Source organism: Pempheris klunzingeri, chromosome 11, assembly GCF_042242105.1.
Source record: "Pempheris klunzingeri isolate RE-2024b chromosome 11, fPemKlu1.hap1, whole genome shotgun sequence".
Taxonomy (NCBI): domain Eukaryota; kingdom Metazoa; phylum Chordata; class Actinopteri; order Acropomatiformes; family Pempheridae; genus Pempheris; species Pempheris klunzingeri.
In genome coordinates this window covers 21,214,660-21,230,000 of record NC_092022.1, presented here as the reverse complement: position 1 = coordinate 21,230,000, position 15,341 = coordinate 21,214,660, and the positions used below count along the sequence as shown (strand labels likewise).

Sequence of the window (15,341 nt, the reverse complement as noted above, 5' to 3'; positions counted from 1 at the left end):
ACGCCACAAGTTACCTCTCCGGGTAAATTATGTCGGTGAGACACGCTATCAGCCGGGGGCTGGAGTTGGGCCGGTCGGTCTTTCAGCTGGGTCTCCTCAAATCGGGCGGCCGAGTCGTAGCAAAGCTCCGAGCTGACCGCGTCCGTGTAGGCCCGTCGGGCCGCACGGTTCAGCCTCAGGCTTTCCTGCCGTCTCGGTACCGCTATTACCGGACCTCTCTGAGGGGCCTGGCAGCCCAGCTTCAGTCCGCCGGATTCAGGAGAAGGTTTGGCGGTGCGTCCCCGCGAAACAGGGCCGTGTTTTTGGCTTTCGGTCTCGGTGTGGGACTCATCGAACAGCAGCTGGAGGATGACAGAAATAGTGCGGCGACATGTCAGGAGATCCAGGTAAGGTGTCACCTAATAACCTGCTCCCTAAGATCTGTGCTCCCTAAGTGTTGGCAAACTGTCTCTACTTAACACGTCTGCTCCCCTACATTCATCTGACGACCACAGTTGAAGAACACTTGCTAAAGCCACCATGCTGTAGGTTATATTACTCAATAAAGGAGTCAGAATGAACTGTTTCTATGTTCTATTACAACACAAGATGCTGTTTACATGATATGAACAATAATCATCATCCAACAATACAGTAATATAACATTGTGCATAATAATTTAGATACCAAAGTATAGTTTGCTGCCAATACTTCTGTATTCCTGTAGGATATTTTCTTAAATGGTTTACACTGTAGTGTTACTAGTTTTACTTTGGTATGGATGTGAAGTACTTTCTCCACCACTGGTAGTTTGATTATTAATAATATCCTGGATTTTGTTGAGACCTCATAATAGATAAATGTTACCAATCCTGTCCGTTTCTCCCTTACTTCTGCTGCTACCACTACAACGAGAAGAAGGGTGACATGGTTAAGCTTGCAAAAGATGATGCTTGTGTGTAGAGAAATGTCAGATAATTAAGTTTAATGCAGAGTGTTTTTATTTTTCTGAAACCGTTATCTTGCCCTTGGCCTAAGGATGGGATGTGCACAAAATACCTTTCTGCATTTTCACAAAATATGTCTCCCAATCTGCAGGCAGTGTTTAGGAAGAAAAGATTTCAGAGCCCACTCAAGCCATTCACCCCTGGATATAAACTGGAGGATTACATAATTGGGAATCAAATTGGCAAAGGCTCCAACGCGGCTGTTTACGAAGCTGCAGCTCAGTTTGCTCCTCCGAAGGAGAGTAGCAGCTCCCTGGTACAGTTGAGAGAGGATGGAGAGGAAGAGGAGACGGCTCGTTCTCTGACATGCTGCACGCTAAGAAACTTCCCTTTGGCTATCAAGATGATGTGGAACTTTGGGGTGGGTGTTCTTCAATATTTCACGCTTTTTCACATATTAGGTATAAGTCCTGTGTGGGGGAAACAGATGACAGGCACACATCAGCGCTGACAGGTGTTTTTTGATCTACAGGCAGGGTCGTCAAGCGAGGAAATATTAAAATCCATGTCACAGGAGCTGGTGCCTGCAGGGCCCCTTGCCCTAAAGCAGGAAAAAGAACAAATTACTCTGGATGGGTAAGAATAATCTCTTCAGTGCTTTCATAGCTCTTTACTAGTCCTGGAGTGTTGGTGCTCATGAAGATGCTCTGTGATCTCTCTGCATACAGGCATTTTGGTGTCCTGCCCAAAAGAGTGTCAGCACACCCAAATGTGATCCGAGTGCACCGGGCTTTCACGGCGGACGTCCCGTTGCTACCCGGTGCCCAGGAAGAGTATCCAGATGTCCTGCCAGCCCGGCTTAACCCTGCTGGTCTAGGCAACAATCGCACTCTTTTCCTGGTCATGAAGAAGTAAGACCTGCCCGCCATCTATCATCCTCTTGATCAGTTGAAGTGAATAAGAATGCTTTAAAAACAAACGTCACCAGCTTCACCTTAAAGGTATAATCCTGGCCTAATTTAATGCCGCACAGGTTATGAGTAGTTTACCACACAAAGGCGATGTTTGAAACTGATCCACTGTCCTAAAAAGCCAAAAAAAAATGACGGTTATTTGCGAGTAACCGTAATGAAACAATTTTTTTTTTTACTGGAAACTACGAGCAGGAGGAAATGTTTGGTTTGAATCAGCGGTAACTTAATGCTGCTCTGATACGGGATTAGGATCAGTGTGATGAAATAACAAAAAATAAGATTACATTGCTTCATGTGAATCCCTTGTGATTGCGATTGGAATCCTGTCCAGGAATGGCTGACCCCACTTCCAAAAACCAAAGCTTCTATAAAAGAGAGGTGATGACACAATATAAATACAGTGAATGGCTATTGCTTAAAAATGCAACAATATCAAAAACTGGCCTTGATTTCATGGAAATCTGAGGGATTATAACTTTAAGGTGTGTTTACAAGGCAGCTGAAGGCATCCAGTTCAGTAGAACTAGCATGCTGTTGTCGTCTGTGTTCCAGCTACCCCTGCACGCTGCGACAGTACCTGGAAATGTCCACACCAGGCCGCAGGCAGGGCTCTCTGATGGTGCTGCAGCTCCTCGAGGGTATTGACCACCTGTGCAGACAGGGTGTCGCTCACAGGGATCTCAAATCAGACAACGTGCTGCTGGAGTTTGACTCTGGTGAGAGAGATATTGAGTCAGTAAGAGAAACATTTGAGGTTTAATTCATTCAGTTCTATGTTAAAACATCTTTGATTTTGTTTTTTTTTGCAGATGGTTGCCCACGTTTAGTGATCACTGATTTTGGCTGTTGCCTGGCCCAGAGTGACTCAAGTCTACAGCTTCCCTTCAACAGCGTGTGGGTCAGCAGAGGAGGGAATGCCTCCCTCATGGCCCCTGAGGTAGGCTTAGGAAGCTCTTTATTCTTGTTAAGTAAAAGAAGAATGGCCGACAGCTGCTGATCCGTCTCTTATTGGGCCCTGCACAACTTTTAATAAAGAAGCGTTAATAAAGAAGCAGAGCATAGTCAGTCGTAGACAGTAAAAGAAGACAGACGGGAAACATGTCTAAACACACACATATGTAACATGTGTACTGTATGTTTCCATGTGTTTTACAACAGCAGGATCAAATTACCCATAATGACGATTCTAAAAACCCTCAAAGATATGACTTTAATACAAAGGTTACTCACTAATACACGTGTGCTCTCATAAAAGTGTTCTTTAATGTAGTGCACAGAAAACTAGAATGACCTCCTCTGTGGCTAAAAAAAGGTTTCCTACGTTGCTTAAACAACCACACGTTTAATGACTATCCTCTTCGCGACGTGTCTTGCCAAAGGTGACCACTGCGGTTCCAGGGTGTGGAGTGGTGATTGACTACAGCGAGGCCGATGCCTGGGCTGTGGGTGCCATCTCGTACGAGATATTCGGCCAGCATAACCCTTTCTACCGAGCAGTGGGGCTGGAGAGCAGGAGCTACCAGGAGAAGCAGCTTCCTCCTCTGCCCCCCAGTGTCCCAGCTGATATGCAGTTGGTGATCCAATTACTCCTCAGGAGGAACCCAAAAAAGGTATAGAAGGGGTTGTTTAGTTAGAATACTGTGTGCTCAGCCAAGGATTGATAAAGCATAATTAGCATAGTTTTACATGTTTGAATCAGAGCAGTGAGATCATATTGAAGTATTTAGGCCTTGTTTTTTTATCTCAGTTTTTCTGGTAAGATGTTAAACCAGTTTTATTACTGTTGAATACAATATAATCACTTTAAATAGCTATGAAAATAAGTCAAACCTAGATTATTGTTTTGTTTTTTTGGCCAATTCGGATCAATGCAACATTGGCATGATTAATTAGCATAACAACATTTGTTTGTTTCAGACTTATAAAATAACTAAATAAAGTAATGTAAATACTCATATGAATACATAGTGTAGCGTTTTCTCTATAATCGGGGTTGATGAGAGCAGTAAGAGTGAACCAAGTAGTGGAGGGGAATCAAAACAAGCTGAAAGGTGATAAAATGCTCCACAAAGGGAAACTTAGAAGGTGCTAATTATCTGCTGGGTCTTCACTACAAGTGACTCCTTTCCTATTTCACTTGTTTTTTACACATTGCTATTATGAAAATATTTATTAGTGGAGCTTTAAATTGAACCAATTTTGCACTCATCCTGCTGGATAAAGATCTGTGAACGCTGAATTCTCATCACTAATGTCTGGTAGTAGTCTCCCAGCAGTCTGGTAATAATAACAACTCTTTGACACTATAATAATCACACGTGTTATTCTTGCTCTGCAGCGCCCCAGCGCCCGCGTGGCAGCCAACATGCTACATCTTAGCCTCTGGGGACGGAAGGCCCTGGCCAGTCAGGACAGCGTCGGCATGAGGAAGCTGGCTGATTGGCTGCTGTGCCAGTCTGCTGTGGTTCTCCTGAAGGGCTGTAGTGGACCCAGAGGGAACACGGTGGAGGCAGAACTTCAGAGGAGCTTCCTGTCTAACCTGGACCTGGAGGAGCTGCGCACTGCTGTTGGCTTCCTCCTGTACGGGCGGGAGCAGCGTCAGTCCTGCATACTGTCCGCATAGATCCACTCTCACTCATTCAGACACATAGCTGAAGAGTCATTGATAGACCGAGAGCCTAGAGTTAAAACCTGCTGTGATATTTATAGTTTTAGTGGCTAATGGCTAATTGAGGCAAACTCCACTGACACTGTTGTCCCTAGAATGTGTTCTGACAATCTCAGCATCACTACATCATCAGCAGGAGTTATAACAAAGTGCTACAAGTGCCCCTTTATGCAAAATGCAACAGGCCATGTGGATGCATTGCATCATGGACTAATGAGGTTACTGTTGGTGAAGGAAAGTGTTTTCTTCTGAGTGGTGTTTGTCAGCACCAAATAACTAAACTGGTGGAGAAATGCAATGTTTTTCTTTTACAAGCTCTGATGCACTTTGTAGATGTTTGCTAGGATAGACCCCACACTCACAGTTATTCTTACCTTTGATTTAAAACTGGTCTGTGTAGACGCTTTGGACGGATGAAGGTGAAGGCCGATGCAGATACTTGACATGGGTAAGAAGTATGTACTGTACTCGTCAGACCTACTGTGTAGGGCAGCAGCAAGCTTTACATATTCACAGGTAACAGGCAGCTTTTAAACTGCCAGTATATCTACCAAACTGTCAGTGGGTGTCTCTTTAGGGCATAGAGCCAGAAAAATGGATTATTCACTCATTCTGCATTATGTGATGCATGTAAGAAAAGGAAAAAAAAAAAAACAACAGGTATCACAATGATGCTGGTAGATGGATGGATCATGTGGATCACTGACCGACCTTAAGGATGTGATTCTGTTTTGTTTTTGTTCTTGTGGTTTGCACTTTATGCCCACGTTTGCACTTACTGTGAGCCATTATTGTGGCTCACTGGTCTTTGTTTGCCAGCTAATCTATATATGCTCTTATATTCAGTTAAATTATTTTTAAAAATAATGCCAAATCCATGATTTGAATAGAGCAACATTACCCTTCACACTTCACTGTTATCTGTTATCAAAAGTAGTCTTATTAAGCCTACAATTCTGGCATCATAAGATGCGTAATTGAATACCGTAACCATGTGGTCAGTCAGCGATACAAGATGCAGAGTGTGTAAGTTTTCATACTAAAGATGGTGAGAAATATTTTGGATATTTGTAGTTCTTTCTGCTGTGTTTTAGAATAAAAGAATCAGTCTGAAAAGAGTCCTTGAGTACAAACCGCTCCTACTGTTTGTTTAGTCCTTCTCTTTTTTAAATTAATGTCACTCCGAGTTAACATTGACATACACAATGAAATAATCTATTTAGATTTGATTGACTAATTTACTTGGAAACCTTCCAAAGTACTACAGGCAAAACTATAATAACTACATAATGATTATTGAATATGCATTAGGCTCAAATATCATTGGACATTGGAGATCTGACAAAGGGGAACCACAGCACAAATATGCTGGCTAGTGAAAGTATGCTTTCTTTTAAACATTTAAAAGTAATTGATTACTTTTAAAATTAATCTATAACTGGATTATAGACACTGTGTGTACTGTAGATCTGCAACTTGACGTACAGTTTTTCGGTGTACTGATATTACTCAAGCTTACTTTAAATATCTATAATTTCCTCATCTGGTAATGAGATGATTCAGTGTTCCAGGTTTCCAGGGTCACCTGCAGCTTATAGTTCCTTTGTATTCACAAAAACATGAGGTAAAAAGGTTTGATAAATAACACACAAACAACTTCACTTGACAGTAACTTTATTTAGGACAGAGCAAAACTGGCATTTTAATGATTTGTGCTCTGAACACAGCCAAACTGGTAACTAATAGACAAACATTTCTGTTTGAAGTATGTTAAGGAGCAAATGAAATCATTTGTTTCCTCTTTAACTTGTGCCTTCACGTCCCTTTTATTACTCCTCTCCCTCTTCCTCTCCCTCACCCTCAATGGAGTCGACGCCAACCTCCTCATAATCCTTCTCCAGAGCTGCCATGTCCTCCCTGGCCTCAGAGAACTCTCCCTCCTCCATACCCTCACCCACATACCAGTGAACAAAGGCACGCTTAGCGTACATCAGATCAAACTTGTGGTCCAGACGAGCCCAGGCCTCTGCAATAGCAGTGGTGTTGCTCAGCATGCACACGGCCCTCTGGACCTTGGCCAGGTCTCCACCAGGAACTACAGTGGGGGGCTGGTAGTTGATGCCCACCTTGAAACCAGTGGGGCACCAGTCCACAAACTGGATGGAGCGTTTGGTTTTGATGGTGGCAATGGCAGCATTCACATCTTTGGGCACCACATCACCACGGTACAAAAGGCAGCAGGCCATGTACTTGCCGTGGCGAGGGTCACATTTTACCATCTGATTGGCTGGCTCAAAGCAGGCGTTGGTGATCTCAGCCACTGAGAGCTGCTCATGGTAAGCCTTCTCAGCGGAGATGACAGGGGCGTAGGTGGCCAGAGGGAAGTGGATACGGGGATATGGCACCAAGTTGGTCTGGAACTCTGTCAGATCAACATTGAGGGCGCCATCGAAACGAAGGGAAGCAGTGATGGAGGACACGATCTGACTGATCAACCTGTTCAGGTTGGTGTAAGTGGGACGCTCGATATCGAGGTTCCTACGGCAGATATCGTAAATGGCCTCGTTATCTACCATGAAGGCACAGTCAGAGTGCTCCAGGGTGGTGTGGGTGGTCAGGATGGAGTTGTAGGGTTCCACCACAGCGGTGGACACCTGGGGGGCTGGGTAGATGGAGAACTCCAGCTTGGACTTCTTGCCGTAATCGACAGACAGACGCTCCATCAGCAGGGAGGTGAAACCAGAGCCGGTGCCACCTCCGAAGCTGTGGAAAACCAGGAAGCCCTGAAGGCCGGTGCACTGGTCAGCCTGAGGACAGAGACGGAGAGACAGTGGTCAGATATATACTATGAATCATTAAGAATGTATCACTCCTGATGTTGAGTTCCCCACCAGTTTGCGGATCCTGTCCAGCACCAGGTCGATGATCTCCTTGCCGATGGTGTAGTGTCCACGGGCGTAGTTGTTGGCAGCATCCTCCTTGCCGGTGATCAGCTGCTCAGGGTGGAACAGCTGGCGGTAGGTACCACTGCGCACCTCATCTGTGGAGACAGGGAGAGTCAGAAATGACTTGGGACTTTGGACAAAGAGGTAACTACGGCATCTACATGTCTGAGAGCTTACCGATGACGGTGGGCTCCAGGTCCACAAACACTGCTCTGGGGACGTGCTTTCCTGCTCCAGTCTCACTGAAGAAGGTGTTGAAGGAATCGTCCCCTCCGCCAATGGCTTTGTCACTTGGCATCTGCCCGTCCGGCTGAATCCCATGTTCCAGGCAGTAAAGCTCCCAGCAGGCATTGCCAATCTGGACACCGGCCTGGCCGACGTGGATGGAGATACACTCACGCTGTGGCGCAGAGAAAGAAGATTTGGATTAAAGAAGGTAAATCTCGCACTGCTGACGAAGGAAACAGATTTCCCACAACAACTGCTGCTGGTTAAAAGGGCCAAAATGAAAACAATCTGGCCTTTCAGATTCTCACGCCCGTTGAAGACAGACTTTTAATGACCGGAAGGATGCTACAGATCAGCACACACTGCTTCAAATAATCTGCCCCAATTTGCGTGAAAAGCTTCACACCAGCCTATTTTCGCTCCACCAGTTACTGTGCAGGAGCCGATGCAGTCTCTGCTGCGACATAGAACTGTGTCTACTGCGCATGGGATTACTGTCGAGAAAGAAGATTATCTAGGTCAGGCATGTTGCAGAGTCTGCTGTGTCTTTAAAAGGCCACATTCACATTCCCACTGTGGATGTATGTGCCATGGCATTCATCAGTCCTTTTCTCCTACTATACATTAAATAGAGATTATAATTGGCTTCTTTTATGTGATGTGACACATAATTAGGATTAAAAACATAAAAAGGATCCTTAGGACAAGGAGAACTTAACGGATGTAATGGTATACATAACCTATGCTTAAAAGGACCAATACATTCAGGTTGACGAGCTGGTGACTTGTGTTGTGTTAACATCATGTGGGGGGGGGATCGGGCGTTTGTCGTGCAAGAATACATGAGACTGCATGAAAACATACGATTTAAGCGTCTGTCCGCGGGGATATTAGTCGTGAGACAATCACAGGAACGACACAAGCAGAACAATCATGGTAACAGTGGAGAAAACGCACGGGAGCGACCTATTTTCCTCCCCCCTCTCGGTTCGGACAGCTTGGACCTCCAAACCACAAAACCCCGGAGATGAAACGACAGAGATGACATTTAAAATCGCACTTACCATGATGGCTCGTCGATATTATGCAATGTAACGAGACAAGCCAGAGGAGAGTGAGTGTGTGTGTCTCTCTGTGTGTGTGTGTGTGTATGTGTGTCTGTGTATCTGAGGCGCTGTGTGGTGCTGATCTGCTGATGCGCCACCCTCTGCCTCCCCCCCGAGTGGGACAGGTGAATTGCGCACATCACAAAGCCCTCCCCCGTCTGCCGCAGTAACCCTTCCACTGCCGCACTGGGCTCTGATCCTGGCCTCCAAACCTCATGCTGCTGGTCCTGACATGTTTTAATACCGTTATGTTGGTTTAAGTGGGCTAAGCTCAACCTTACAGGGTCTATAAATCTGCAGATCAGTTTTTGGCCCCTTTTTTTTTTTTTTTTTTAATAATTGAAGTTATCATTTATGCTGACATAAGGTGACAGACCGTTTTTAAATGCTCTGGACATTTCCCCATACAGCTTTATCCTTGAATGTAACTCAAAAAGTCCCTCAGTGACAGCCACTAAACATCCTGGCGCAGTCATGTGACTCAATTGTGACACCATTTCCAAAATGTTGGTCTGCCTGATTAAAACCTGTGACACAACTAGCTGATTTTAAATAGCTTGTTATTGTTATTAAAAGGCACATTTCCAATAATTTAACAATTCTAATACTGTAATAATATGTCCTAGATTACAATGAACCTGTCCTGACTATATTTGATGAAAAAGCTGATATGAAATAACTTTTCGAAAAATACTGGTGTATGTATGTAGATGTATCTAACATTTCAGATCTTGGACAGTGCGGGTAGTATCTCAGAAATAAGTTCAGAAATGTGTTCCTTGTGCTACATTTAGTCTGTTTTATATCCCCCATAATTTTGCTTAAAGGAGACCTAAACTTTACTTGCTGGCATGTAACCTAGTACATTTATCCAAATACTGTACATGAGTACAATTTTGAGGTACTTGTACTTTACTTGATTATTTCCCTTTTATGCTACTTGATACTTCTACACCTCTACCTGTCAGAGGGAATTATTATACTACTGTATTATTCAAATATTGTATTTTTACGGCACTGCAGTTATTTGATAACTTTAGTAGGTAGTTACTCTGCAGGTTTATTGTATTAATACAAAATATAAATGAAGTGATAATCTTTAATGAGATAAACTACCCTGCAGTATAACATAATCAAAATGAGCCCCACCTCTGCCAGCTGCAACATTAAAATGATGAACACAATAATGCAACATTGATTATAACCCACTTTAGGTTTATGGGGATGCTTTTGTACTTCAGTAAATATGAATGCAGGACCTTTACTTGTAATGGGTGGGGTGGGGTGGGGTGTGTGTGTTGTGTGTGTGTGTGTGTGTGGGGGTGATACACACACATACAGGTAAATGAAGAGAGTAAAGGCACAAGTTGCACGTGCAGGCAGTTTTAACAGCCTTTCCCCAGAATGTCTAATCACAGCACCAAAAGATTAAAAAAATGTCTTCAGGGGCCACAGAATAATATTTGGGAGGACATGGTGAACGTGCCGATACACTACTTTTACTTTCCTACATATTCAGTCCAATAAAAAACAGATTGTGTAGTGACACGTTACTCAAAAAGTAAATTGTTGGATGCAGTGATAGGAGGTGAGGAGATCGGGCTATAACTGAAATGTGTGTAACTAAAGTACTGTGTGTGGAACAAATAGAGACAGAAGCTTGTGACTCACAGCTGTCACAACCTCTGGACGCCAATTTCCACAAGAAAAAAAAAAAACATTTTAAAAACCTTTCTGGCTTATGAAGGCAAAGTTCTGAGATAATAAGTCAAGTTATGAGATAGTAAGGCAAACTCAAGAATCAAAATTTGACTACTTTAGTAGCTTTTAATACTTATTTAGTCAAAAATAAAGTCAAATCATAAGACTCTAATTTAGCTAATTTAACTTTTCGACCCCTCTTAGTATTGTATTGTAATATATATATACACACATATATATGACGTAATAACGTAAATTTTTTTTTTTCCCATCTGCCCGGTTACTGATTTCTGGACTGCTGCCTTCACGCCCACAACTATATCGGAAATTTGAAAACCCCAAGCAGAACCCGACTTAAAAAGTGAGCTAAGTGTTGATCTGTCCTGAGGTGATGAGTCACTGAGTATCGTCTATGTGAGGTCAGAGACAGAGCATCCAACACGGCGACCTACGGCCATTTTAGTGGACATTAATACCATTCTGTGTACTTTTTTGTCATTTCCATACTCCTAACTGGGCACATATCATTCCGCGCTGACCAGAAACCGCTGAAGGCAGCAGTAGAGGTTAGTTTTGCTCCTCACACCCACACTGCTCCATGTAACACACCACACCAAACATGTATTCACTGTGGAGAAACCTGCATGTAAGTCGCGCCGTTATTTCTCCGGTTTACAGGAGGACAGCGGACTACTTCTCTCCGCGGTGCGGTGACGGACTGGGTCAGTGCAGACACCCCAGCAGAAAGTGCTCAGGGCGGCGCTATAATGTGCCACCCAGCGCCGAGTTCGTCGCCAGGGTGTCAGGGATCCCCACCATGGCCAAGCTGCCTTTCCAGGAGACGGCGGCCGGGCTCGATGCGGCGTTCGTCGGCGTCCCCATTGACACCGGGACCTCCAACCGGCCTGGAGCAAGGTGGAGTTTTCTGTCTGCAGCAGACTGGGTCTGTTGCTGATATCAGTGCGGGAGCCTGCAACAAGTGTCACTGCTACATTAGATTATCATTGATCATTTTACAGAAGCACAACCACAGTAGTACAAACAGCTGATCAGTTCAGAGAATGATGCATATGTTATTCTTTACTTTTTACAAGTATGGTCTTAAATGTAGACCTGTATAGCTACAAGCATTAATAATCAGTGATGAAAGGAATATTTTTTCATTTGTTTTTTTAACATATTATTTCAGAAAAATGATTAAATACTCCATGACAAGTAAAAGTCCCACATTCAGCATTTTAATGTTGCCCAGGCAAAGGTCATTAAAACTACGTCTAAATGCTGCTAGGTAGTTTAATGTTGAACACTGCTGCATATTTTAAGAACTCATCACGTGTTTTATGTCTATTCTTCATCTGAAAAGTGAGTGTTTAACTGTTGCAGTCATATGGATGTGTTGCAGTGAAAAGTACAATCCCTTACCCTGTCAGTGTATAGTGCAGTAGAGGTGTTTATATAAGTGCAGTAAAATGGAGATACTCAAGTAAGTGTGCTTTGTTAATAATAGCAGTCCAGAACGGCAGCATTGAAATGTCATATGTTCCCTCCACCACTGCAGGTTTGGTCCCAGGCAGATCAGAGTGGAGTCTGCCTTGCTGAGATCTTACAACAGCGGCACCAGGGCGGCACCGTACGAGTCCATCATGGTGGCCGATATTGGGGACGTCAATGTGAATGTGTACGACCTGAAGGACACCTGCAGACGCATCAGGGAGACCTACAGACAGATCCTGGCGACCGGCTGCATTCCTCTGACTATGGGTGAGAGAGGAGGAAGAAGAGCGTGCTCACATCATTTTCACCAACTACACTGACAGATTGTTTTATAGCAGTCTGTCTAATTATTAGCCACTTAAATAGCTTTAAAACTGTAGCTCTTGTTCGATCAAAGGTCAGGCGTTAAGGAGTTTTTGGTGCCTGCAGGTGGCGATCACACAATTGCTTATCCCATCCTGCAAGCTGTTGCTGAGAAGTAAGTAGGCCATGCTTCACTGCTGGTGGCTGAGCATGATTTACTGATCAGAAATCTGAAATTATCAGAGCATCAGCATCATCAGCTCACTTTGCATGGACAAATAGAATAGATCAGGGTTGCAGCATTCTTTCCATTATCTGTTAATCTGCTGATAATTTGCTGATATTAATCATTTTGTCTATGAAAAGTAAAATGTGTTCCTCCAGCTCACTCAGTCTTCTCTGTGGTCATGTGACAGGCACGGCCCGGTGGGTCTGGTCCACGTTGATGCTCACGCCGACACCAGTGACGTGGTCTTGGGGGAGAAGATTGGACACGGGACCCCGTTCAGACGCTGCGTGGAGGAGGGGCTGCTGGACTGCAAGAGGGTGGTCCAGATCGGCCTGCGTGGCACAGGCTACTCTCCAGACTCGTATGAATGGAGCCGGGCGCAGGTAGCTCCGCTCCAACACTGTGGGTCTTGTGGGTAATGTGAGGTCACGATGCCTCGTCACTGGGACGGCGCTCGATATGTGAGGTGTCTCTTTGTCATGGTAGCATCTGTTTGTGTGCCCTCATTATTTCACCACAGGCTCTGTCTGGAGAGTAGGTCAAATTAGGTTAATGTCATCCTGAATGATTACCTTAACTCTCGCTTAATTGGCAGATTATTTTTTCACATAATAGATTAATTGTTTAGGGATAGAAAAAAAAAAGAAAAACATCCCAGACAATCTCAAACTCAAGAATAAACTTAAAAATAACAGAAACATTTAATTGGCTATCAATAAGATCTAATAATAGTTGTTGGATTTATTTTCTTTTGATCAACTAATAGACTGATCGACTAATCGCTGTAGCTCTTAATGAATGTTTCTGCTAATTAATGAGGAAAAAAACTCAAGATTTCAAATGAATACCACCCACTTATAACCGTTTGTTGGTCTAATGATTAATTAACAGCGGAGTAAAGACGAGATCTGTGGTCCTGATGATGTTTAATATAATCTGATCACAGGTCTGTTTCATAGCAGACATTTTGGAAAGCACAGATGTTTCTACTAACATTAACAATGGCTCCATTCTGTTCAAGTGACCCAGTTGGCTGTGACATTGTGACAGTCCAAATGTCCTCTGAAAGAAAGGCCCATTATGTGCTATGTCCTCTCAAGAAGAATATCTACTACTGTTAATGGATTAATGACAATACACTGAATGTGTATGTTGTTTTACCACCAAATCTCAGAAAATCAAAAAAAAAATCCTGAAGTTTAGAAGGCATCTGTGTAATCTGTGCCCATCACACACCTCGGACGACTAGTTTAGCTTAATCCTGAGAAAAACAAGTCAAAAGTAATTGTCCAAACATGAAAGTACAAACATTCAGATGCCAGAAATATCTGCCCTGCAATAACTGATATTGAAAACATTGTTAGTTTTATGCCGTCGTGCAGTAATAATGTCACATATTCATCACGTTTAAGAAAAAAAAAAAAGAATGGCTGTCTTTGATCAAACAAGTCTCATTTGGATATCGTGCAGGGTTTCCGTGTGGTACAAGCAGAAGAGTGCTGGTTCAGATCTCTTGCGCCTCTGATGGCTGAGGTCAGGGCCCAGATGGGCAGCGGTCCAGTATATCTCAGTTTCGACATCGATGCTCTTGACCCGGGCTTTGCCCCTGGAACAGGCACGCCAGAGATAGCAGGGCTCACTCCCATACAGGTAAACATGCTCACGCAGACGTTAATCTGACGACACAACCTTTTTGTACTGTAACTCCCATGAACATATATATGCTTATTTATATTTCCGGCTGTTTGAATACGATATATTTTTGTTATCTGGTTGGATCTAGGGAGTTGAGATCATTCGGGGCTGCCGTGGTCTAAACCTTGTTGGGTGTGATCTAGTGGAGGTGTCTCCACCGTATGACACCACAGGTACTTTTACCATTTTACTTTTCATCAAATCATTATTATTTTCTTTATAATCACTTCTTCTGATTATTATTATTTGATCTTTTCTTTCCTCAACAGGGAACACTGCACTGACTGGTGCCAACCTCCTTTTTGAGATGTTGTGCGTCCTCCCAAAAGTTAAATACTATTAATGAGCACAGAGCACCCAGAGCAGACCAGATGGTTTGCTAACAGTGAATACAGATGTCTCAATTCCAAATGAGCAGGATGTTTTGTTTAATAAACCGCCAAGGGAGGCACATTTAGCAACAGTTACAATCTAATGTTGAAATCAATAAACATGTCGTATTTTTATTACAACCATCAAGATGATAAATACACTGTTGCTGACAGAAACTTACGACTGGAGACGACATGTGCACTAACTTGCACAAAGTGATATTAATGACGTCTTTACAGTTCACGTTGGTGGAACAAATCAATAAATCAAGCACACACTAAGCTCGCCTTCGCTTTCACGTGTCACGTAACATAATTACATTGGAGTTTCGTTGGAGCGCATTGAAAATCTCTAATTTTCACATAAACCTGGAAGTAATCAGAACATTTGAGGATTCAGAAACAATAAGTTATGTCATATAAAATAAAGGAGAAATACTTAAGATTCTGAAGCATTTCTTACAAACAAGTTTGACCCTTTCATGTATGAATCATATGACCTGACCTCAGTCAAGTGTTTTTATTCATCTTTAGGCATGAAAAACAACTCATAAGATATATTTACATATCCAGTAGTTGAAATATAGCTAGTGATGCATGATGTACAATTCAGCGGACATGTGATTAATCATAATTTCCAATATAAAATCAATACTTGGAAAATTTAGCAATTGCATGACTCCTTAGATATTACTTGATGT

At 43.2% G+C, this 15,341-nt stretch overlaps 3 protein-coding genes across 3 annotated transcripts in view; 2 read left to right on the top strand and 1 right to left on the bottom strand.

Annotated features, from left to right (window-relative positions):
- The window catches only part of pink1 (PTEN induced kinase 1), a 5,735-nt gene extending 34 nt beyond the window's left edge, over window positions 1-5,701 (top strand). Inside the window, exons 1-8 of the mRNA XM_070839924.1 lie at window positions 1-386; window positions 1,078-1,347; window positions 1,459-1,562; window positions 1,655-1,837; window positions 2,453-2,616; window positions 2,710-2,837; window positions 3,280-3,510; window positions 4,239-5,701. The exon at window positions 1-386 is cut by the window's left edge and continues 34 nt beyond it. Of these exons, the coding sequence (XP_070696025.1) occupies window positions 30-386; window positions 1,078-1,347; window positions 1,459-1,562; window positions 1,655-1,837; window positions 2,453-2,616; window positions 2,710-2,837; window positions 3,280-3,510; window positions 4,239-4,523 (1,722 nt within the window). The 5' untranslated portion in view covers window positions 1-29 and the 3' untranslated portion in view covers window positions 4,524-5,701. The remainder of the gene's footprint in view (window positions 387-1,077; window positions 1,348-1,458; window positions 1,563-1,654; window positions 1,838-2,452; window positions 2,617-2,709; window positions 2,838-3,279; window positions 3,511-4,238) is intronic.
- Window positions 5,702-6,267: 566 nt separating this feature from the next.
- LOC139209468 (tubulin alpha-1B chain) lies at window positions 6,268-8,881 on the bottom strand. Its single transcript, XM_070839189.1, has 4 exons — window positions 8,806-8,881; window positions 7,691-7,913; window positions 7,460-7,608; window positions 6,268-7,375 (listed from the first exon to the last, which is right to left on the bottom strand). Exons 1-4 carry the CDS (start codon window positions 8,806-8,808, stop codon window positions 6,398-6,400), a joined length of 1,353 nt encoding a protein of 450 aa, XP_070695290.1. The 5' UTR covers window positions 8,809-8,881; the 3' UTR covers window positions 6,268-6,397.
- Window positions 8,882-11,133: 2,252 nt separating this feature from the next.
- On the top strand, window positions 11,134-14,997 carry agmat (agmatinase (putative)). The gene is made up of 7 exons (XM_070839756.1): window positions 11,134-11,463; window positions 12,107-12,309; window positions 12,472-12,520; window positions 12,762-12,957; window positions 14,045-14,224; window positions 14,358-14,442; window positions 14,539-14,997. Exons 1-7 carry the CDS (start codon window positions 11,168-11,170, stop codon window positions 14,610-14,612), a joined length of 1,083 nt encoding a protein of 360 aa, XP_070695857.1. The 5' UTR covers window positions 11,134-11,167; the 3' UTR covers window positions 14,613-14,997.
- The last annotated feature ends 344 nt before the right edge of the window (window positions 14,998-15,341 follow it).

Excerpts from the sequence above, each read along its gene's own strand:
- LOC139209468 (XM_070839189.1), bottom strand. Across the intron at positions 7,609-7,690 it reads CCTGGAGCCCACCGTCATCG|ATGAGGTGCGCAGTGGTACC; the intron begins GTAAGCTCTCAG and ends CTGTCTCCACAG. Across the intron at positions 7,376-7,459 it reads TGGACAGGATCCGCAAACTG|GCTGACCAGTGCACCGGCCT; the intron begins GTGGGGAACTCA and ends CTCTGTCCTCAG.
- agmat (XM_070839756.1), top strand. The coding sequence starts at position 11,168 with ATGTATTCACTGTGGAGAAACCTGCATGTAAGTCGCGCCGTTATTTCT. Across the intron at positions 11,464-12,106 it reads TCCAACCGGCCTGGAGCAAG|GTTTGGTCCCAGGCAGATCA; the intron begins GTGGAGTTTTCT and ends CCACCACTGCAG. Across the intron at positions 12,521-12,761 it reads CTGCAAGCTGTTGCTGAGAA|GCACGGCCCGGTGGGTCTGG; the intron begins GTAAGTAGGCCA and ends GTCATGTGACAG.